We start from the raw sequence: 22,434 nt of genomic DNA, 5'->3' as shown, positions 1-22,434 counted from the left end.
TTCCACAAAATTCATAGAATATTCATAAAGAGGTTAAAATATGTCAAACTCTTCTTGATAATTAAATACTTGAAAGAAGATTTATAAATCCTATCATAGAGATCAAGTCATCCTGGCTAGTTCGAGAAATACATCACTAAAGGCCTTCGAATCACGATGTTGATCAAATCCAAATCATCTTAGTTTTAGTAATACGCCACTAACATCCCTCGAATCACGGAGAAATCCAAAGAGAAGAATCAAGAGAGGAACAGAATTGTACCCACATTGTTTATCAACAAAATATTTTTTGTTTATTCATATTTTATTTGTGATTGCAATTTATTTTTCATCACTTTAAAATTTGTTGCAAACAGTACTTTCTGATGAATCTGATAAAAAACTACTTAGGTGGGAGATCGGTATTTTAAATTTATGGGTTTTTCAATAATCCATTAAGGTTCCTTCAATACTATTGTGAATAATTTGTTATTCGTTTCCAATAAATATTTCTTATATATTGAATAAATTTCTCAATATAAATGTAAGGTCCGCAAAAATTACTAGGTCCTAAAACCTGCACCCAATATACTAGATTCACCCCTCTACAGTTGTGTGCATCCAATATCTCTAGATAACCGATATCTGAATCTCAATAGAATATTAGAAATTCCATCTTCTGCAGTAGCACATAGATGACTCCCTGGATCACCATTCAGGCATAATTCCCGTTAACACTAAGGTGTCGTTGGCAACAGGTTTGGATGTGTGTTATGCGAGTACTAAAAATACCATGTTATATATATATATATGTGTGTGTGTGTTGACTTAACGCTCACAAATTCAAGAAAGATGATGGACTCAAATGAGTTTCGTCTGAAACATTGAACATGTCTTTACAAAATATGTGACAAATTATAGAGGTGTTTACGAGCTTCAGATCCTTCGAATATACTTTTCTTTAAATTAATTGTTCTTACATCTTAATTATGGTTATTACTTATCAGTTTGGAATAGTGAAGAAAGAAGCTGCAGCAACATAAAATAGATTTCATTTGTCACTTAATTAATAGTTATTATCTCAGAAAATAAATTAAGTGACTATTTGAGAAATCGGAATAAGAATCCATTGTTCAATAAATGGAGCAATAAGGGGTCGTTTGAAAGCTGGAGAAGAAATAAATTATTTATATATTAAATTTTTATATAATTTCTACTATGTTTGATAGGTAGATAAGAAATAATTATTCAAGTAATTAATACGACATTTGATTATTTTCAAAATGACAAAAAGGTGCTCATTATTAATTTGTTGCTAGTGTTCAAATCAGGGGCATTTAAGGAAAACAAAAAATGGGGATTGGGTATCATGTTTGTATTTCTCCATCTTTTATATTGTTCAATCAATCAATAGTTGCTGAATCATTCATCCATCCTGTATTCTGTTCCCTTTAATTGCATAAATATCAAATGACTCATTCTCTAGCTTTAACATCTACAGCCCTAATTCGATATGGCATTGGTCCAAAAATTGGGGCTTTACCTAGGGCAAATGAGCCATCAAGATCATCATCGAGATTGTTCAGAATTCAAGCTGTGCAAGATAATGGAGGAGGTCCTCCTCGGAGGCTAATTGACATTATTCGTATTGTTCCAGAGATTTCGAGAAATTATTTCAAAAGTCCTTCACGGAGGGCACTTTTTGGAGGTATATCATTGCTGGGTGGATTTTATGTGGCGCAGACAATTTCTCTATCTTTTGGAGCTTTAGGAGTGAATGATGTGATTGCTGCCGTAGTGTGCGTCTTAATTACTGAGTATGTGACGCGATTCTACTACAGTCGGCTTAAGGTGACTTTTCCGATTGCTCTTTTGAACAACTTCAAGATGGGTTTTACGTATGGTCTGTTCATCGATGCCTTCAAACTTGCCAGCTGAATAAATTGCAACAATTTTGCAGCAGTAAGTATTTCCTTAAGTGCTTGTGGATATACAAGTCATAGAAATAGCGAAGTTCTTATTCCAACTGTGTTGATGTTGTCTCATCTTTCAGAAAAATCATATGAGAGTAACTCATTTCTTGTGTCTTGAAATCTAATAATCACCTTGGTTTGTGTACTGTGCTTTGGAAATTGATGGAAGTCAAAGCATTACTCAGTACAAGTTCAAGAAGTAAAAAGTTCTTTTTTTTCTTACCCCTTCTAGAGCTCCCACTTTTTATTTTTGCTCCTTACTCGGACCCACAACCTTAGTGTTGGAAGTGGAGAATGTTTATCATTTGAGCAACCAAAGTAAAGACATTTTTAAGTGAGTGACTTAATTATCTTTGAGGTATACACTTCTCTTATTTATATGCCCAGAAGATGAGCTCTAAAGAGCATCTCTTCTATAGAGAACTGGGTCAAAATTGAAGAAGTAGAATCTTGGGAAGCCTTAATAGGATTTAATTTTCTGGCCCAAGACATGTGGTGAAGGTTAAAACGCCTTCACTACCCGCCACTAATGAAGTGAATTCTAAAATTCCCTGATGGGTTAATTGTACTCCAATTACTAGGTCTTGAACTTTGATGTCTGAATACCATTTGCTAAAGTTAAGTCTACTGGTTCGTATATAGGGTCTGGCAAGATTTTGCCGAACTTGTGATCTTTCTCAGAGTGTACTGCATTGTTCAAGAAGCTGTATAACCTGCTTTCAATATTCATTAGTTGTTTCGCTGAGGATATGAGAAGTAGTTTTCTTCTATGGTCTTGGGTAATACTTAACTCATAAGCTAGCTTTTGAGGTTGCACCCAAGGTCCATTATCTTAATATGGATCTGTTCCAAACCCATCTCTGTTGGTGGTTTACTCAATATTGGGCCCTCCATATTATATTCTTCATACTCTAGATGTACAATCCTTGATATGCAGGGGTTTTGGCTGTTTACAGATTTTTGCTCAGCTAGCTTCACTTTATTTTATTTTGTTTGATGCAGCTCTTTATTTTCCTTGTAACTTTGCATCTCCTTGATGCCTTTCTAATAGAATTTAATTTCTTCACCAAAAAAAATGAAAAATCCTTGATACGCAGGGGTGGGAAGGGAGTGTGAGAGTCCCCCAGAGGTTGAAGGTATATGCTGTAACTTATATTCAATATAATAAAGAAACTCAATTTTTTTTGAAGGAATCACACCCCTGCTCAAAAACTATAGACGAATTGCCTATTTGAATCCAAGTAAAACTTTTTACAGAGTTCAATTTCCCAAGGCATCTGGGGATTGGACCAACTATATGATCTCTACTCAATACAATTCACCCTGATTGTGCAACAAACAGATAATATTAATTGGAGAGTGAAGCTTTTGTATTGGTTATGGGATTAATGGAAAGATATCTCTGGGTTTTAGTTATGGGATTAGTGCAGATATTATTAATATACTGGACCACAAAGAGAGTGAAGCTTTTTTATTAGCAGAGTGTGATTATGGTAGCTGTCATGCTGTCTTTGCCGGTGCTGTCTTTGCCAGTGAATGGAACTATGGAAAATTGAAAAAAGAAACTTTCCAGCTGTTAAGGGTCAATATTGGATGAATTAAGTAAGAAACCCAAGCCAAATGATATAGTAATGAAGTGAAAGTTGTTTCTGAATTCTTATGTATGTTCATTGACTGCTATTTGGTGTTCCAGGCAATGTTGGATTTTTACTGGAAGTCATTGGATTTGAGTTGCCTAGTGTTATTGATTGAGCGGGTAATCTAAGTTGTTGGAAAAGGACTTTTCAGTCTTTCAGTTTTTTGTTAAACCCACCTTAAACATTTGGGGGTTATGTCTCAATCTCAATTGTGACCTATGAGAGTGAAAAATATGGATTGCATTTGTGCTTTCAATCTACAGTTCATTGTGACAACTCCGTTCAACTTGATAACTAAAAGAGCCTAAGCTACAGTTCAACATTTTACACTGCTCTTCATAGACTATTGAAGCTGATATCTCAATGATAATTTATGGTCACCTGTATTATACTTTAGTACACATCTTATATATTAAATTTGTTACATATACACAGTCAAACTTGAAACATTCACAAGAGAAAGGCACAAGAAATAAGAGAAGGCCAAATCTAAGATCAAATGTTTGTTGGCAACTCAATTGGTGTCACCCAAATTTGCCAACGCCAAGCATGAAAGGTGGCACTACCTGTACAAATTTTAGATGGCATCAAACTTGAGTAGGCAGTCATTGTAGATAAAAACTCATAGCGCACACAAAAATAAACTAATTGTAATGGATACATGAGTTGTTTACTTCCCTTCATCATAATTTCTAAATGTTGGTACTAATGAAGTCTTGATTTATTTTACTCGCTCATAAAGTTCTCTTTGATTTAATAATAATAATAATAATAATTAATAATAATAATTATTATTATCATTATTATGGAAAAAAACCATTTCTACATGGTATAGTGAAGACAGTAATCTTTCTATTCCTGAAATGGGAAATAATATCTCTATATGACATTAGAATGTTTTAAAAAGTTGGATACTCTACCGTCAAATAAACCTTGTTACATCATCCGCAAAGAAATTCATGCTTGATCTTCTTGATATTTGCCAGGACATCTTTCATGTTGAGCCTCTCATTTGGAGATTCAGCTGTGCAATTCAATGCCAACTCCAAAATAGAGGATACACAACACATCTTTTTGTCAAAATCAATCTCTTCAAGTTGGAATAAGGTGTCATCAATAATATCATCTGGTGCTACAGGTAGTGAATTACAGACCCAACTCCTCATGTTCAAATTTTCTTGAAACATTTCATCATATGGCCTTTTCCTTGTGAAAGTTTCCATGAGCATAATGCCGTAGCTGTACACATCACATCTTCTGGAAACTAATCCTACTGATCCATACTCTGATCCAATTATACCAGAGTATTTAGTTTCTTGACAAGCCAGATAAAGAAATGAAAATAGTATACATGTATGTGTGTGTGTGTGCGCGCCTATATATATATATATATATACATATTTATAGTTGAATCTACCTTGAGTAGATAAAAGCTTTAAAAACTGAAAGGTATAATGGGAATGAAACAAGTGTAAGGCAATCAATTGAAACAATAGCACTTCTAACAGATTAAAGATGATATTAGGCAGATCCAATCTATGAGCTCACTTGGCCATTTCACTTTCACACATACCTTAAGAGAAGGTAACACTCCTGCTGACATGCTCGCTAACATGGCTGAATAGTGCAAAATGACTCCTTCTTCACTTGAGGCTATAAATCTTCCGTTTAAGATTATATCCACGTTGAAGAATGATGTAGTTGGTAAGACTAACATTAGAATCCAAGTGAAGAGAACAACTTTCTTTTTGATCCTGGCTGAGTAGTCTTCTCTGCTTTCTGTAAAATCCTAGAATTTGGATATCTTTTTGTATGCTTAATTGATGTGGGAAACCTTTCGTTTTTCTTTTGTTTTTTCCTTTCTTCTTTGACTCATTCCTAGTATAGTACATTTGTATCACTGAGGTCAGGCACAGTCCCCTTCTATGTTCCTTTGGCTTATCTATTTAATCTCCTTTGAGGGAACTTTTGATTAAAAAAATTTGAAACGATATTACCACATGTTTCTTCTTCTTTATCATAGTGGATGCATGAATATAGAGTTTGACATAGTCATATTTCGATGTTTCCTATACCATTTCTTTTCATGCTTAATCTGTCATACATTACATTTTCTTTAATTAAACTATCCACTCAGGTTTTCACCCAGTTTTAATGTGACGTAATAGCAAACTAATTATTAAGTACTATTTGATGTAAAATAACACATCATATGCGATAATAAAGGACTAAAAGAAAGTTACCTGGTGCAATGTATCCCATCGTGGCAAGTGTTTTAGTATGAGCAATTGATTCCCCTTCTCCTAATAACTTGGTCAGGCCAAAGTCACTCAAATGTCCGACCAACTTTTCATCAAGCAAGACGTTGCTAGGCTTCAGGTCACTATGTACAACAACTGTTTCATAACCATGGTGGAGATATTCCAAAGCATATGCAACATCGATCATTATGTCTAATCTTTGGATCATATTTAAGAAGCGATCATCAGAATGTAACCACAGCTCTAGGCTTCCATTGGGCATATACTCAAGAAGTAATGCTTTAAAATCCAAGTTAGTACAACTGCTGATAACTTTGGTAAGATTTCTATGACGAAGGTTGCGTAAAACTTCACATTCAACATCAAAACTCTTCAATGCACCTTCAACCTGTAAATTAAACACTTTGATTGCCAAAGTCATCCCATTTGCAAAGATGCCCTTGTAAACAGAGCCAAAACCTCCAGAGCCTAGCAAGTTGCATTGGTCAAACCCTTGAGTTGCCCTTTCAATTTCAATATATGAAATCCTGGTTAGTGTTGTTGCAGGAAAGGATTCGGCTTGAGTTGGAGCATTTCTATTCCCACGTCTCCTTAACATAAACACAGCAATTGAGCCAAATACCATTACTGCAGCTCCCAGTGAGGCAAGTATAATAAGAAGCAGTTTGCTTCTCCTTGAATGATGAAAAGTCATACAAGGTCGGAAAAGCAAACCGCCACATAACTCTTCATTTCCCATAAAAGATTGAGAGGTGAAGTTGAGAAAAGGTCCTTTACTTGGGATTTCACCTTCTAATCTATTGAATGATACATTGAAATCCTTCAGATATCGAAGTGACTCTAATGATTTTGGGATCGTACCTGAAAGAATATTATTGGATAGATTCACCAATTCCAAACTTATCATTTTCCCCAGTGACTCCGGAATAGATCCTTGTAACTCATTATAAGCCAAAGAAAGATAAAGTAGATTCTGCAAGTCTCCAATTGTGGAGGGAATACTTCCTGATAGGTGATTCTGGGACAGATCTATGGATGTTATGGCATTCAAATTTCTAAAATCTGGAGGTATAGAACCGACCAAAGAATTATTTGACAAGTGAAGCACCAAAAGATCTTTGAGGCTCCATAGACTCATGGATATGTTGGTGAGCCTATTTGAATTTAGATAAATATTTCTCAAAGAGGTAACGTTGCCAATGCAAGATGGTATCGTACCCGAAATGTGATTATATGACAAATTAACGAAGACCAACTCCGTCAATTTGCAAAGGCACTCTGGCAAGGGTTCACTTAATCTATTATTATCAAGACGTAACCCTTGAAGAATGTGTAAATCACATAATGTTGCTGGTACTGATCCAGTCAAGTCATTGCCGGATAGGAACAAAGTGTTTAAGTTACTTAAATTCCCAATCCCTAATGGTATCTGACCCCTAATTTCAGAACGAGATAGATCAAATATTTCCATAGAAGTGGAGAGATTGCCAATGGAATCCGGGAGAACACCATTCAGAGGATTATCCGCAAACCATATACTTGTTAAATTTCTGCAGTTCGTCAAAGAAGCAAAGATACTTAGATGCGGAAGTGATAAGTTATTATTGAATAACTCCAGATATTCAAGATGCCTCAAATCCCTCAATGAGTTAGGAATTTGGCCACTGAATTTGTTATCATTAAGCAATAAGTCCTTTAGATTTGATGAATTGGAGATTGAGGCGGGTATAACTCCACCAAAGTTGTTTTCACCAAGATTCAAAAGCAGTAGATTTGTTCCCCAGTATCCTGAAGCAGATGGAAGACTACCCGAAAGGTTATTGTATGCAAGTGACACCCCTCTTAGCGCAGAGATATTGAGGAGCACTTCCGGTATGGAACCACTTAACTTGTTAAATTGCAAATAAAGTATCTCCAATTTATGAAGATTCCCAATCTCTCTGGGTATTACACCTGACACATGAAAGAATATATTTAGATTAAGTTTACAAACTTTACATCAATATATATCAACCATCAATCAGCCAAACTCTATGCATGACCAAACAAGAACACGTTGCTTGACAAATACCTGATAAATTGTTGGTGTTGAAATTAAGCCTCGTCAGTGATGATAAGTTGGATATGCTGAGCGGTATTGAACCCACGATGTGATTGTTCTCCAATTGTAATTCCTGCAACTTTCGTAAGTTACCAATCTTCTCTGGAATTATGCCTGCAAATTATTTTAACAAACGGCAACCAACTTGCAAACTTTAGCTTCTTGTCCACTTATGCTGTTGCTCAAGGTGTTAATCTCAATTAACAAACTTCGAAATTAGCCTCATGCTAGAAGGCTTTTGAATATGGATAAACTTATTTTATAAAGTGAAAATAAAATGATAGTATTGTAGAGTTATAATGGAACAAGGTTGAGATGAAGTGCTAAAATGAAAACTAAGGACAAGTTAGGCCTCATTTGTTTGCACTTAATGAAGGTATTAATCTTTATTATTCAAATCTTAATTAGTAAGTGCATTTGTTTTTCTTATTTTTACAACCACTTAATGGGTCTAGATGATTAAGATCTATAACCAAGTCTTGATATTATCAAGATGTCTATTTAAGAATGTCTATAAAGATGAGGGTTCACCGCTAGTCCATTTACTTTCACCATCACCCACAATCACCATTTCAGTCATAACTACCACGATGCTCAATCACCACCACCTACCATTCACTATCAACAATTATCACCATTAGTCAACATTATATATCGGTAACCATCATCACCATTCACACGCCATTATATATCAGTATCATTATACTATGAATTATCAACTGTCACCAACAACAACCACGATTAATCACTATTGTCAACAACTATACCATAAAATACTACCCACAACCACCATCATCAGTCAATACCATCCCAAATTGACACACACAATCACAATAATTAGTAATCACCAACATCAATTATCATGTAATATTTTAAAAATATTTTATTAATATAATATTAAATCAATTTGATATTTTATTTGAACTTTATATTTATTATTTTTCATACAAAGACGAATACACATTCAGATGTTGAGAAAATAAACAGTCTTTGACTATTTAGTATTCCGATCTTAATGTAACATCTTTATATTCAGATGCGTATTCAGATTCAAGCTTCTACATCTTAATATTTAGATGTGCAATTCAGGTTGATACGTTTTAATCCTGATAAAAACAAATAAGGCGTTAGAGCCATTGTCAAATGTATTTGGCCAAATGGGATGGAAGGAGTATTGTTAATAGACTTAGCAGTTTGCACATCCTTATAAAATTATAAATTCAATATTTTGAGAATAGTTAATAACAAAGAAATATTAGAAATTAAGTAATAAATTTTCTTTTGATTTTTTAAACTGAACAAGTAAAAGTGGACAAAGGAAATACCGTGCAACTTGTTTCCCCCAAGATTTAAGAGCTGAAGCCTCTCCAAGTTTACAATTTCTGGTGGAATGGTGCCAATGAAGTTATTGTATGATAATGACAATTCACTCAGTTCCGTGCAGTTAGACAAACCAGGTGGAATGTGACCACTCAAATGATTGTTAATAATTGCAATGCTCTTTATTCTTTGAAGACGTCGGCATATATCTACAGGAAGACTCCCGCTTAATTGATTACTTGAGAGACCTAAAATTTCCAATGAGGAAATGTTGAAAATGGAGAGCGGGATAGAGCCAGTAAATTGATTTCCGAATAAAATCAACTCCTTTAGATTCTCAAGATTCCCAATCTCCTTAGGGATACTGCCTTGAATAAGATTGTTTCTTAAATTCAGAGTTTCTAACTTTGAATTGAAACCGAACCACATTGGAATTTCTCCGCTGAAATTATTGAATGCAAAATCCATCACCTTCAATCGACGTAAACGAGACAAATCTTGAGGGAGGTTTCCACGTAAATTGTTTTCGCTCACATCGAGAGAAACGAGAAAAGAGATGTTTCCCAAATGTGGGGAAATGGTTCCAAGAATGTTCATGTTGGATATATTTAGTGCAGTCACCCTATGGTGCAAAGAGCCGCAAGTGACTCCAATCCAATCACAAACGTAGGATTGAGAAGACCAATTTTGAGTTAAGGGATGAGAAGAATTTAGAGTAAAGCTGGCTTTTAAGGCAAGTAGAGCTGATTGATCTGTTTTTATGCCTGTGGCCTCCAACAAGTAGAGATTCAATAGTAGTAGTGAAAGAAACAAAGAGTATGATCTCTCCATGTATTATTGGGAAACAAATTAAGTTTTCAGGTAGGGATGAATAAGAAAGTGAGAGGTATATACATAGGTGTCATAACAAGTCTGAAAGACTGCGTTTAAATTAATCGTATTTTGTGCTATTATCCATGTACTAGATAGAACACAAAACTATAAAAATATGAAAAATTCCCTAACACGGATTACTAATTAATTAGTAATTTCATATTTTCTCATGTAAATTCACAGGTAACTACAACGAAAATAATTCATAGATAAAATTCCTAGGTAATTAGCAATTTTCTAACAGTGAATTGAGTTTTTCTATTGTTTGACGTGAATAACATAATACTCTCTTCTAAAGATTAAACTTTTATTTATTGTTCATGTTATTAATTTGATGCAGTGTGCTCATGAACACAAATACATATCAACCCATTACTATATTTTTTTTCAAGATTTTAACCATTATGATATTTAAATTGCAGGTTTTAATAGATTAAATTTTCAAAATGTATCTAATCTTAGAGAAGGCGAAATATATCACATATAAGATTCTAATTTATAATATCAAAGGATTATTTTCGATTAAAGTCTTACTCAACTGTTAAGGTAAGAAAATCTATGACATTCAAAGAATCTACTAACTCAATAGGTTTGTGCAAATCAAATAATATCAGTTGACTTTTTGAAAATTGTAAATATTTTCAAGTGATGTAATAGGAACAACTTTAGGCAAAGTCATACAATCAACTAGAGATTCGACGGAACATTCAAACAATTAAGATCATTATCACAAATATATTAATGTAGAGTGACAATACTAAAATGATAAGTAAGAACAATTTTAGGCAAAGTCATACAATCAACTAGAGATTCGACGTAACATTCAAACAATTAAGATCATTATCACAAATATATTAATGTAGAGTGACAATACTAAAATGATAAGAAAAATTTAAATTGATAATTTGGGATGAAATACCTGTAGACTAAAGTCAAACATGTTTTTCTTATATATATATATATATTACTGAATAATGTGATGCATACGTGCTAAATAATTAGTACATTACTATCAAACGTGAAAAGTCTTTAAACTAAAAATTAAATTATTATAATACACATTTTTTATTAATCTAATAATAAATATTTAATTCATTTTTTTAAAAAAATTAGAAGCCTACAACAAGACCCTTAAAAAAAGGACATCTGGTTCCCAATAGACACCTCCCTTCAAGTCAAAAGTCACTTGGGATGTCATTCCTTTTTTTTTTTTTGTTAAAATATCATGATTTTATTAATATCAAAATAAATACAAACTCATTTGGACCTATTACCCAAATTCATAATAAAATGCAGAAAGAAAGAACAAAAAAAAAGAGGGAGCTTCTTTCACTTAAAGTCCATTTCCGCCCATATCTCCTCTCTCTAAAAACATATACACAAAGCGTAGGAATTCTGTATACTTTCCTCTTCCGTCTTCTTTCTTTTGCACCTGAAGAAATTTCACTCTCCGATTCCACTTGCTTTGGGTCATCATCCTTTTATTTATGGGGGTGTAATTTATTCCAATATGGTGGCTACTTTCATTGACTATTTGGGGTTTACAATTATTTTTTTCAATCCAAATGTTAAAGAATTGTCACGAGGATCTAGTAACTCAGTTGAATTATAATTATTATTATGTTATTTCTTTTTCGTAGTCAATTCTATTTTATTGTTTGTTGTTTATATAAATGTTTCATTCTTATCATAAATTTAAATATCAATTTTTGATATAAATATATGAGACTAACTTTACTACCTCAACCTCAATAGTTATATTGGTCTAGACAAAAGTATAATCAGTATTCGAAAGATGCAAAAATATGTTGTATCTAATGCATGAAAATTAAACATGAAAAATTATTACACACACCTTAAAAAAGGAAGAAGGTAAACATAAAGAAATAAATGTTACGAATAGTATTATATTTTTGACATAACACCAAAATAATCATCATAATTGTGGTGATGTTGTGTACACGCTAGAGGATTATAGTGACAACGTTGCCTTTTTAAAAAAAAAAAAAGAAGTTTTACTCAAATGTACAAGTTAAATCATCTATTTCTTTCTTTATTTTTGAGTTAATATAATCATTTTCGACTAAATTAACTTAATAGTAAATACCTACATAAATAAAAAAAATAAAGGGATGATTTTAAATATGTAAAAAAAATTATTAGTTTATAAAAAATATAGCCAAGAAAATAATAAGATGAAATATAGCCAAATTCACCACGGTATATTTTATTTTTTTATTAGCTAGGATTTGATTTTGACTAAATAACTGCCTTTTATATTTTATTTTTTTTAATAACTAACAGTTAAGTAGTGTATGTGTAATGTATCACTATTATATAGATAATGTATAAACATGAAGAAGTATATTATTTTTGGCTTAAATAAATTATGAAAAAAATTAGTGGAGGTGGGATTTTTAGTTCATCCAATAAGAAAATGACACATGATAAATACTTTTAAAAAATTAAAAATAAAAAGAGGATTGTTAGTTTCAAGGGTTAATGTTAATCCAAAAGGTGGATGAAATGTATTTTTAGACCAAAAAGATGAGTATAAGGGTATTTTTAAACTAAAAGGTAGATAAAGAATATTTTAAAACTTTTTCCTATAGTTAAGGAGTATTTTTAACTCTTTCCCATTTAAAAAATAAAAAAAGACTTTATTGTGTTTATCAAATTGCTCTTATTAAAGTCATTATTTTTGCTCACATCTAGAGACACGAGAAACCAGAGATTTCCTAAACTGGAACGATAAATGCCCATGGTGGATACATTTATGATGGGTCGACCCACAATCACAAACTGAAGACCAATTTTGGGTTAAGAGATGAGAAGAGTGCATGGACAAAACAAAAAAATAGACTTGACTTTACCAATCTCCTAAATGTGTTGTACAGGTCCAAGTAGCTTGTGTTTTACACGAATTAAAACATAGACTGCTATTTGGAGTTCAAATCAGTGTTGGATTATACAGGAAATTGTTTTCTTCTTGGAGTCACTGGATTTGAGTTGCCAAAATGTAATCCAATTTTTGCATTGTAATACTTGTAAAGGAAAATGATATAAGAAATAAAAATGATGCACATGCTTAATTTTAGATCAATATTATACACTGGACAATCTAATATTATACAGGGCATTCTTCCATTCCAACTGTAGTACACATCTTATATATTAAACTTATTGACCAATGTTGAAATATGCACAAGAGAAAAGCACAAGAAACAAGAAAAATTCAAATGTTGGTTTTCATCTCAATTTGCTAAAGCCAGGACAAAAGGCAGCACTACCTGCACAAAGGTTCAAATTTGAGTTGGTACAGCACACGCAAAAATTTATTAATAGAAGCGGAGACTTGAGTTGTTTACTTCACTTTTCAACATTCATCCCAATTAAATTCCATAGAAAAAATGTTGGTTCTACTCCTTATAAAATTATATGTTACTCACTAATGAATTTTTCCTTGAACTCAGAAAGTAATAATGAGAATAGCAAGCACAATATTAAGTTCCAATTCTATATAGTATATGATATAGACAAGACAACAATCATTTCTATTCCTGATCAATAAGGAAATAATTTATCCAGACGGCCTCAGAATATTTTTAAAAGTTGGATCTATATTTACCATCGCATAAACCTTGCTACATCAATTGCGAAGAAATTCCAACAGGATCTTCTTGATACTTTCCAGGACATCTTTCATGTTCATCCTCTCATTAGGAGATTCAGATGTACAATTCAATGCCAACTCAAAGATAGAGGACGCACAATGCAACTTTTTCTTAAAATCAATCTCTTCTGGTTTCAATAAAGTGGCATCAATAATATCCTCTGGTGTTGAAGGTAGTGAACTACAGACCCAACTCCTCATGCCCAAATTTTCTTGAAACATTTCATCATATGGCTTTTTCCTTGTGAATGTCTCCATGAGCATAATGCCGTAGCTGTACACATCACATTTTGTTGAAACTAATCCCACCAATCCATACTCTGATCCAATGTTACTTGAGAAATTAGTTTCTTAGCAGGCCAAATAAATAAATAAAAATAATATCTATATATTTGGAAGATAATAAAAATAGTTGAATTTACCTTGAGTAGATTAAAATAAGAAAAACTGAAGGTACAATGAGAATGAAATAAAAGAAACCATTTGACTGAAAGATTCTTTTTCTTCATCATCATAGATGCATGAATATAGAGTTTGACAACGTCATATTTTGATGTTTTTCAATACCATATTTTCATGCAAAATCTATGATATAATACAACTTACATTAAAACCAGTAAACTAATTATGATGTATTACTTAATTGATGTGAAATAACACTATCTATGCCATAATAAAAGGACTAAAAGAAAGTTACCTGGTGCGATGTAGCCCAATGTAGCAAGTGTTTTAGTATGAGCAATTGATTCCCCTTCTCCTAATAACTTGGCCAATCCAAAGTCACTCACATGTCCAACCAACCTTTCGTCTAGCAAGACATTGCTAGGTTTCAGGTCACTATGTACAACGACTGTTGCATAACCATGATGGAGATATTCCAAAGCTGATGCAACATCGATCATTATGTGTAATCTTTGGATCATATTCAAGAAGTGATCATCAGAATGTAACCATTTCTCGAGGCTCCCATTTGGCATGTATTCTAGAAGTAATGCTTTAAAATCCAAGTTAGTACAACTGCTGATAACTTTGGTAAGATTTCTATGGCGAAGGTTGCGTAGAACTTCACATTCAGTGTCAAAACTCTTGAATGCACCTTCAACCTGTAGATTAAACACTTTGATTGACAAAGTCATCCCGTTTGCAAACATGCCCTTGTAAACAGAGCCAAAACCTCCAGAGCCTAGAAAGTTGCATTGGTCGAACCCTTGAGTTGCCCTTTCAATTTCAATGTATGAAATCCTTGCTAATGTTGTTGCAGGAAAGGATTCGGCTTGAGTTGGAACATTTCTATTCCCACGTCTCCTTAACTTAAACACAGTTATCGAGCCAAGTACCATTACTGTAGCTCCCATTGGGACAAGTATAATCAGAATCAGTTTGCTTCTACTTGAATGACGAAAAGTCATACATGGTCGGAAAAGCAAACCGCCACATAAATCTTCATTTCCCATAAAAGATTGAGAGGTGAAATTGAGAAAAGGTCCTTTACTTGGTATTTCACCTTCTAATCTATTGAATGATACATTGAAATCCTTCAGATATCGAAGTGACTCTAATGATTTTGGAATCGTACCTGAAAGAATATTATTGGATAGATTCACCGATTCCAAACTTATCATTTTCCCGAATGACTCCGGAATAGATCCTTGTAACTCATTATAAGCCAAAGAAAGATAATCTAGTCTCTGCAAATTTCCAATTGAGGAGGGAATACTTCCAGAAAGGTGATTCTTCGATAGATCTACATGTTTTATGGCATTCAAATTTCCAAAATCAAGTGGCAAAGAACCAACCAAGGAATTATTTGACAAGTCAAGATCCAAAAGATCTTTGAGGCTCCAAATACTCATGGGTATGTTGGTGATCCTATTTGAATTTAGATAAATGTGTCTCAAAAAGGTTGCACTACCAATGCAATATGGTATTGGACCCGAAATCCGATTATAAGACAAATTAACCAAGCTCATGGATGATAATTTGCAAAGGCACTCTGGCAAGGGTCCACTTAACCTATTATTAGCAAGTACTGCCCCTTGAAGACTGTGTAAATCACAGAATGTTGTTGGCACTGATCCAGTCAAGTCATTATTGGATAGGTACAAAGTGATTAAGTTACTTAAATTCCCAATTCCTAATGGTATCTGGCCTCTAATTTCAGAACGCTCTAAATCAAATATTTCCATAGAAGTGGAGAGATTGCCAACAGAATCTGGAAGAACACCATTCAAAGGATTATCCCCTAATTGTACTTCTATCAAAGATCTGCAGCTCGCCAAGGAAGCAATGATACTTAGATGCGGAGATAATAAGTTATTATTGAACAACTTCAGACCTTCAAGATGCCTCAAATTCCCCAATGAGTTAGGAATTGGGCCGCTGAATTTGTTTTTATAAAGATGTAATTTCTTTAGATTTGAAGAATTGGAGATTGAGCTGGGTATAACTCCACCAATGCTGTTATGACCCAAATGCAAAACCTCCAGATTTGTTAGCCGGTAGCCTGAAGCAGATGGAAGGCTTCCCGAAAGGTTATTGTTTCCAAGTGACACCCTTATTAGCGTAGAGATATTGAAGAGCTCTTCTGGTATAGTACCACTTAATTGATTATATTGCAAACGAATTCTCTTCAATTTGTGAAGATTCCCAATCTCTCTGGGTATAATGCCTGACACATAATAAAGAGCAAAAACATTGAGATTAATGCTGTTTTTGATTTCATGAAACCCCTCAAAAATAGTATATATATCCGGGGTTAAGTTTATTTGAATGATCCATTCATCCAACTTATATGCATGATGCAAGAGTACTAGTCCGGATAGCCAAACAAGATTACATTGGTTGAAAATTACCTGATAAATTGTTGGTGTTGAAGTTAAGTGAATAAAGTGATGTTAAGTTGGATATGGTGCGCGGTATTGAACCCACGATGTGATTGTTCTCCAGTTGTAATTCCTGCAACTTCCGTAAATTACCAATCTTTGCAGGAATTGTGCCTGCAAATTACCAAGCAACTTGCAAACATAGCTTCTTGTCCACTAATGAACTAGATAAACTTTGTATTCATTTGCTAGTTTAGATTTAACTGAATTACACAACTTCTTTTAGTAAAATACCTTGCAAGTTGTTTCCCCCAAGGTTTAAGAACTGAAGCTTCTCCAAGTTTACTATTTCTGGTGGAATAGTCCCAGTGAAGCTATTGTATGACAGTGACAAATCATACAATTCTGTGCAGTTAGACAAACCTGTTGGAATTTTACCACTCAAGTTGTTGGAAATGATTACAATGCTCTTTATTCTTTGAAGACGACAACATATATCTACAGGAAGACTCCCTGATAAATGATTATTTGTGAGCGCTATAATTTCCAACGAGGAAATGTTGAAAATGGAGAATGGAATAGAGCCAGTAAGTTGGTTATTGACTAAAACCAACTCCTTCAGACTCTGAAGGTTGCCGATATCTTTGGGAAAATCGCCTTGGAGTTGATTGTATCCAACACTGAGAGTTTCTAACCTAGACAGGTTAGAAATAGAAGCAGGACGTATACCCTTGAAACTGTTGTTATCAAGAATTAACATCTGAAGCTCAGAATAGAAACCAAACCACGTTGGAATTTCTCCACTGAAATTATTGAATCCAAGATTCATCACCTTCAGTCTACGTAAATTAGACAAATCTTGAGGTAGGTGTCCATGGAAATTGTTTCTGCTCACATCTAGAGAAACAAGAAACGAGAGGTTTCCCAATTGTGGCGGAACTGACCCATAAATGTCCATGTTGGATACATTCAATGCAGTCACCCTATGGTGGCGAGGGTCGCAAGTGACTCCAATCCAATCGCAAACAGAAACTTGAGAAGACCAATTTTGGGATATTAAACTCATATGAGAAGAGTTTAGAGTAACTCTGTGTTTGAAGGCAATAAGAGCAGATTGATCAGTGCTTGTATTTGTGGCCTCTAAGAAACAGAGTAATTGCAAGACAACAGAAAGAAAAAAAGAGTATGATTTCTCCATGAGGGATGTTTGTAGTAAGTATTTATTAAAACAAGAAAAAAAAGTGTTCAATTATAAATATTAGTATGCTCTACTGTAGTTGATAAGCATATCAAAGAAAGAGGCAATTAAGCACTGGGTGGAATTGCCAAGTTTTTGGAATGTTCTTCTAAAAAGGTAGGACCAATCTCCTAAATGTTTTATTTAATTAAAAGCGAATAAAAATATGTTAGATCAATCCATTAATTAATTAGTTGTTCTTTTATTTATGTTCTTAAGTATGAACTAGTATATCAAAAGTAGTTTCTCTGCAATGTGGCTCAACAGTGTTGAGAGAAAGGCATGTACCTTAAGTCTCTAAATTTGAGGGGCCTCATTTTTTAACAATAATAGGTTATAAATTTTTTTTAAAATAATTAATATTGAAAATTAAACTTTTTATATAAAGGAAAGAATTATTAGAAAATGTTTGACACATTTTGAGTACTATGTGTTATGAAAGATAATATAAATTGATTATATCATTGATTGAAAAAAAAGATAAGTATTAGAATAAATCAAATATATAAAGGATATTAACATTTTTTTGAAGTTTAAGGCTTTTAATTTCGACTTTAGACCACTAATATGGTTGAACCGCTCTGCTTCTCTAGACCTCACTTGCATGGGACTCATAGAGTACTTACGAGGTTCATATTGTTGCGGAAGCTGAATATATAGAGAGTGATAAAATCACAACTGCTATATCTAAAGATAACTAATAAATAGTAAATGAGACAACAATAAAAAGAATACCAAAAATTTACGAGGCTGGGCAAAAGTTTATTTTCTTTTGCTTAATCCTCGAACACAACCAACCAATATTTATTTCACTCTAAAAGAATACACGTGAAATACTACAAGAGAGAACTTAATCGCAGTCACCACTTTTGATCAGCATATCAGCAGGGTTATCTTTAGTTCAAATTTTCTACACTATGACTCCACTTCTTCTATGATTTCTCGTACAAAATGATATTAGATGTCAATGTGCTTCGTCATTGCATGATAAACTTGGTTCTTTGCTAAATGAATAGCACTTTGACTATCACAAATATTGTGATACCTTCTTGCTCAATACCAAGCTCTCTAAGAAACTCTTGAAGCTAAATTGCCTCTTTTGCAGCCTTTGTAATCGCCAAGTACTCTTCCTCATTAGTAGACAAAGAAACTGTTGACTGCAAAGTACACTTCCTACTAACTGGTGTGTTTGCAATAGTGAAAACATAGCCAGTAGTTGATCTTCATTTATCCAAATCACCTGCATAATCTGAGTCACAATATCCAACAAGATATTGACTATCTTCCTGCTCGAAAACTAAACCAACATCTACAATATTTTGAATATACCGTAGAATCCATTTCACAGCTTGCCAATGTTCTTTTCTAGGATTATGTATATACTTGCTTACAACTCCCATGGCATATGAAATATCTGATCTTGTGCAAACCATTGCATACATTAATCTACCAACAACATTCGCATATGGTACTGTTGACATATATTCTTGTTCAGCTTCATTTTTTGGCGACATAGCATCACTAAGCTTAAAGTAAGGAGCAAGCAGAGTGCTAACCGACTTCGTTTTGTCATTCATACCAAATCGGTTTAGTACCCTCTTCAAGTATTCCTTTGAGATAAAAAGAGTTTCTTTTAATGTCTATCTTTTTTAATCTCCATGCCAAGAATTTTCTTCGCCTCACCCAAATTCTTCTTCTCGAACTCCTTTTTTAGTTGAGTTTTCAGCTTCTCAATTTCCTCTTGACTTTTAAAAGTTATCAACATATCATCAACATACAAGAGAAGATATATAAAGGATTTGTCTTCAAGGTTGTGTAAATACACACAATGACCGTATTTGCTTCTTCTGTACTTTTGCTGCAACATAAACTTGTCAAATCATAGATGAATTGGATGGCTCTGTTGTAACCAGTGAGAAATCAGAGTCATCACAGTCAGCTGTATTTGAATCCATGACGGCTTTTTCATTGTTTGGTTTGGCCTTGCTTTTCAACTTTGGACAGCCTTTCTTACAATGCCCCTTTTCTCGGAAAAAGGCATTTTCATCTTTGCTGGGTCTGGATCTTGACTTGGATCTTTCTTTTTTCATTCTCGTCTGATTCTGAATGACCTCTCACAAACAGTGCTTCTGCTTCTTCTATAGCAATGTCTAGTTCTAGTTGAAAAAGGACATCAAGGACCTCGCCCTGTCACATTCCAAAATGTCCTGATCCGTCAAAAATTTCAACTGCAAATTTCTCATTTGACACAATTCTTGTCATAAGCTAAGATGCCAATGATGAATATTATTGACATTTGATGTGGACTCATCATTTTTCTTATATCCCATTTTTGCTACAAATACTATTTATTAGCTAACAATTGCAAAAGGCCAAAATAAATCTTTTTCTGATGTGGAAGTTCAGACTATACTGCAACCACAGAGCATACTCAGATAAAACCTTGGCTCTGATATCAATTATTGCGGAAGCCGAATATATAGAGAGTGATGAAATCACAACTGCTATATCTTAAGACAACTAATGAATAGTAAATGAGATAACAATAAAAAGAACACCAGAAATTTACGAGGTTGGACAAAAGTTTATTTTCTTTTACTTAATCCTCGGATACAACCAACCAATATTTATTTCACTCCAAAAGAATACAAGTAAAATATTACAAGAGAGAAAGAAGATCAAATGTCTCAGAAGATGAGAATGCAAGTGAAAGGTGTGCTACAAATTAACCAAGAGCTAACTATTTATAGGAATGAAATCTTGCTCTTAATATCATTCATGATATCACTATGGGTTAAAATCATTTAATGGTTTACCAATATTTCAACTACAAATTTTCTACCTTGACTTTTTATACCCAAAAAAAATTATCTTCCTACCAAATATTCAAATTAATTCATCTGAAATCTTTGCCAAATTCAACACATATATCCTTCACGGAACCATTTCACATTGGGAAAAAATCAATACTTTCCTCAATATCATTTGTAATAAAATTAAAACCGACCATTTCATCGGAGATAAATATTTTCAGCCAAATTCCAAAAGTAGTTGAATTCAATGAATTAGCTACAACACTTTTTTTTTTCAATTTTCATATCATGTATGAATTCAATGATTTAGCTACAACACGTTTTTTTCAATTTTCGTATCATGTATGACTTCACAGTCAGTCGTTGTCATTATATTGTTGCACCAACTTTTTCCATCAGCATTATTGAGAAAGTCTGGACATAGATTTTTGTTCCTTTTTTTTTTCTTTTCAAAAGGATATTTTCAAAAACACTATTTGTTTATACATTAGAATAAACAATTATCTAGTGTAATTTAGGAGTTGATGAAGTGAATCAACATGTGATGATGTCATATGATGATGTTGTGCGAAATGTCGTAAGCAAATTGTTGTAAAGGCCTTTGATTTTTTATTTTAGTTAGTTTTTTGGGATAAGGCACAAGTACCCTCTTCAACTATAGGTGAAATCTCAACTATGCATCTTAACTATGTATGTGTCATATTACTCTCCTGAATTATTTTAAAATGTAATAAATACACCATTCATTGCTGAGGTGGCACAAAAAATATGTTCACTCTCTTGAAGGCATGTGAGAGATGAAAAAAAGTATTAAAATTTAATTCATTTGGACACATGTCCATTTTCAATTGGACATTTTCATTATTAATTAATACACAATAGTTAACATTAAAACTTAAGTTGATATTTTTTTAATTAATTTTTTTTTTCATTATGAAATGGAGCCCAATTTTATCATTTTTAGAAATATAAATATTTTTTCACAACATTCTTAAATTTTGGGTGATCTTTTTTCAGATATTTCATCAATTTGTATAATATCAAAATTATTTTTATTTTTATTTTTTACTCAAACACTTAACATGAAATTCAATTTTTTTTTTGCATATTAATGATTTAGTTTAGGTAATATATGGTGAGCACAATTAAAATCAAATTCCATTTTTAAAAAAAATAATTTTTAATTATCCTCCCATTAATCAATTATCTATGTCATATCCCAACCTACCCCTACCACCACCCCTAGCCCCACCCTCTCCCCATCCCTCACCCCCTCTTCAGTTCTTTGTTGATATAGCGCCCCTACCCTCACCTCCAACCCACTCCAATTCTGGTTCGATTCTCCAATATAGTGACACCCCGTCTAATTTTCTTCCTTTTCTACTTCATTGGCATGTTATTTCATCTTGCCCAAATAATTTCTGAGTGAGAAACAATTGTGTTTCATAACCCAAATTCGATCAACAAAAGGACCTCAACTTTTATTTTTTCTCGAATTGGAATTTTAATTTTGGGGTAACTTCTTCGATGGAGATTTTAGATCAAGTTTTATGAGATTTATTTTTTTCTTTTTTTGTTAGATCACAAATTTTAGTTGGATACAAGAGATTCAACATTTTAAATTCAAATTGAATAGTTTGAATTTTTGACCATTGGAATGACATTTTGTGGTAGATTTGAAGGTAGGTGATAAAATATATGATTTCGATGATGATGAAGGAATGAATTTGAAGGTGGATTACAAT

General features: G+C 33.1%; 4 protein-coding genes across 7 annotated transcripts; 1 reads left to right on the top strand and 3 right to left on the bottom strand.

Annotated features, from left to right (window-relative positions):
- The first annotated feature begins 1,299 nt into the window (after positions 1-1,299).
- LOC129873225 (uncharacterized) lies at positions 1,300-5,994 on the top strand. Of its 3 annotated transcripts, XR_008762673.1 has the most exons (3): positions 1,302-1,941; positions 4,576-4,727; positions 5,909-5,994. XR_008762673.1 is itself a non-coding variant. In XM_055948275.1 (2 exons), the coding sequence occupies exon 1, from the start codon at positions 1,450-1,452 to the stop codon at positions 1,915-1,917; it is 468 nt and encodes a 155-aa protein (XP_055804250.1). In that variant the 5' UTR covers positions 1,300-1,449; the 3' UTR covers positions 1,918-1,941; positions 3,646-4,302. The 3 variants fall into 3 exon arrangements, 2 of the variants coding, with proteins under 2 accessions (XP_055804250.1, XP_055804249.1); XM_055948275.1 differs by lacking the exons at positions 4,576-4,727; positions 5,909-5,994 and adding an exon at positions 3,646-4,302 and having other exon boundaries at positions 1,300-1,941; XM_055948274.1 differs by lacking the exon at positions 5,909-5,994 and having other exon boundaries at positions 4,576-4,883.
- LOC129872638 (receptor kinase-like protein Xa21) lies at positions 5,798-8,522 on the bottom strand. The gene is made up of 3 exons (XM_055947571.1): positions 8,498-8,522; positions 7,922-8,065; positions 5,798-7,803 (listed from the first exon to the last, which is right to left on the bottom strand). The coding sequence occupies exons 1-3, from the start codon at positions 8,520-8,522 to the stop codon at positions 5,798-5,800; spliced, it is 2,175 nt and encodes a 724-aa protein (XP_055803546.1).
- A 23-nt stretch (positions 8,523-8,545) lies between these two features.
- On the bottom strand, positions 8,546-10,102 carry LOC129872637 (probable LRR receptor-like serine/threonine-protein kinase At3g47570). Its single transcript, XM_055947570.1, has 2 exons — positions 9,277-10,102; positions 8,546-8,559 (listed from the first exon to the last, which is right to left on the bottom strand). The coding sequence occupies exons 1-2, from the start codon at positions 10,100-10,102 to the stop codon at positions 8,546-8,548; spliced, it is 840 nt and encodes a 279-aa protein (XP_055803545.1).
- A 3,057-nt stretch (positions 10,103-13,159) lies between these two features.
- On the bottom strand, positions 13,160-17,918 carry LOC129873224 (probable LRR receptor-like serine/threonine-protein kinase At3g47570). Of its 2 annotated transcripts, XM_055948273.1 has the most exons (5): positions 16,934-17,918; positions 16,670-16,813; positions 14,515-16,485; positions 13,773-14,137; positions 13,160-13,434 (listed from the first exon to the last, which is right to left on the bottom strand). In XM_055948273.1, exons 1-4 carry the CDS (start codon positions 17,835-17,837, stop codon positions 13,794-13,796), a joined length of 3,363 nt encoding a protein of 1,120 aa, XP_055804248.1. In that variant the 5' UTR covers positions 17,838-17,918; the 3' UTR covers positions 13,160-13,434; positions 13,773-13,793. The 2 variants fall into 2 exon arrangements, with proteins under 2 accessions (XP_055804248.1, XP_055804247.1); XM_055948272.1 differs by lacking the exon at positions 13,160-13,434 and having other exon boundaries at positions 13,445-14,137; positions 16,934-17,917.
- Positions 17,919-22,434: the final 4,516 nt, after the last annotated feature.

This window comes from Solanum dulcamara, chromosome 11, assembly GCF_947179165.1.
Source record: "Solanum dulcamara chromosome 11, daSolDulc1.2, whole genome shotgun sequence".
Classification (NCBI taxonomy): Eukaryota; Viridiplantae; Streptophyta; class Magnoliopsida; order Solanales; family Solanaceae; genus Solanum; species Solanum dulcamara.
This window is presented reverse-complemented; position numbering and strand designations above follow the sequence as displayed.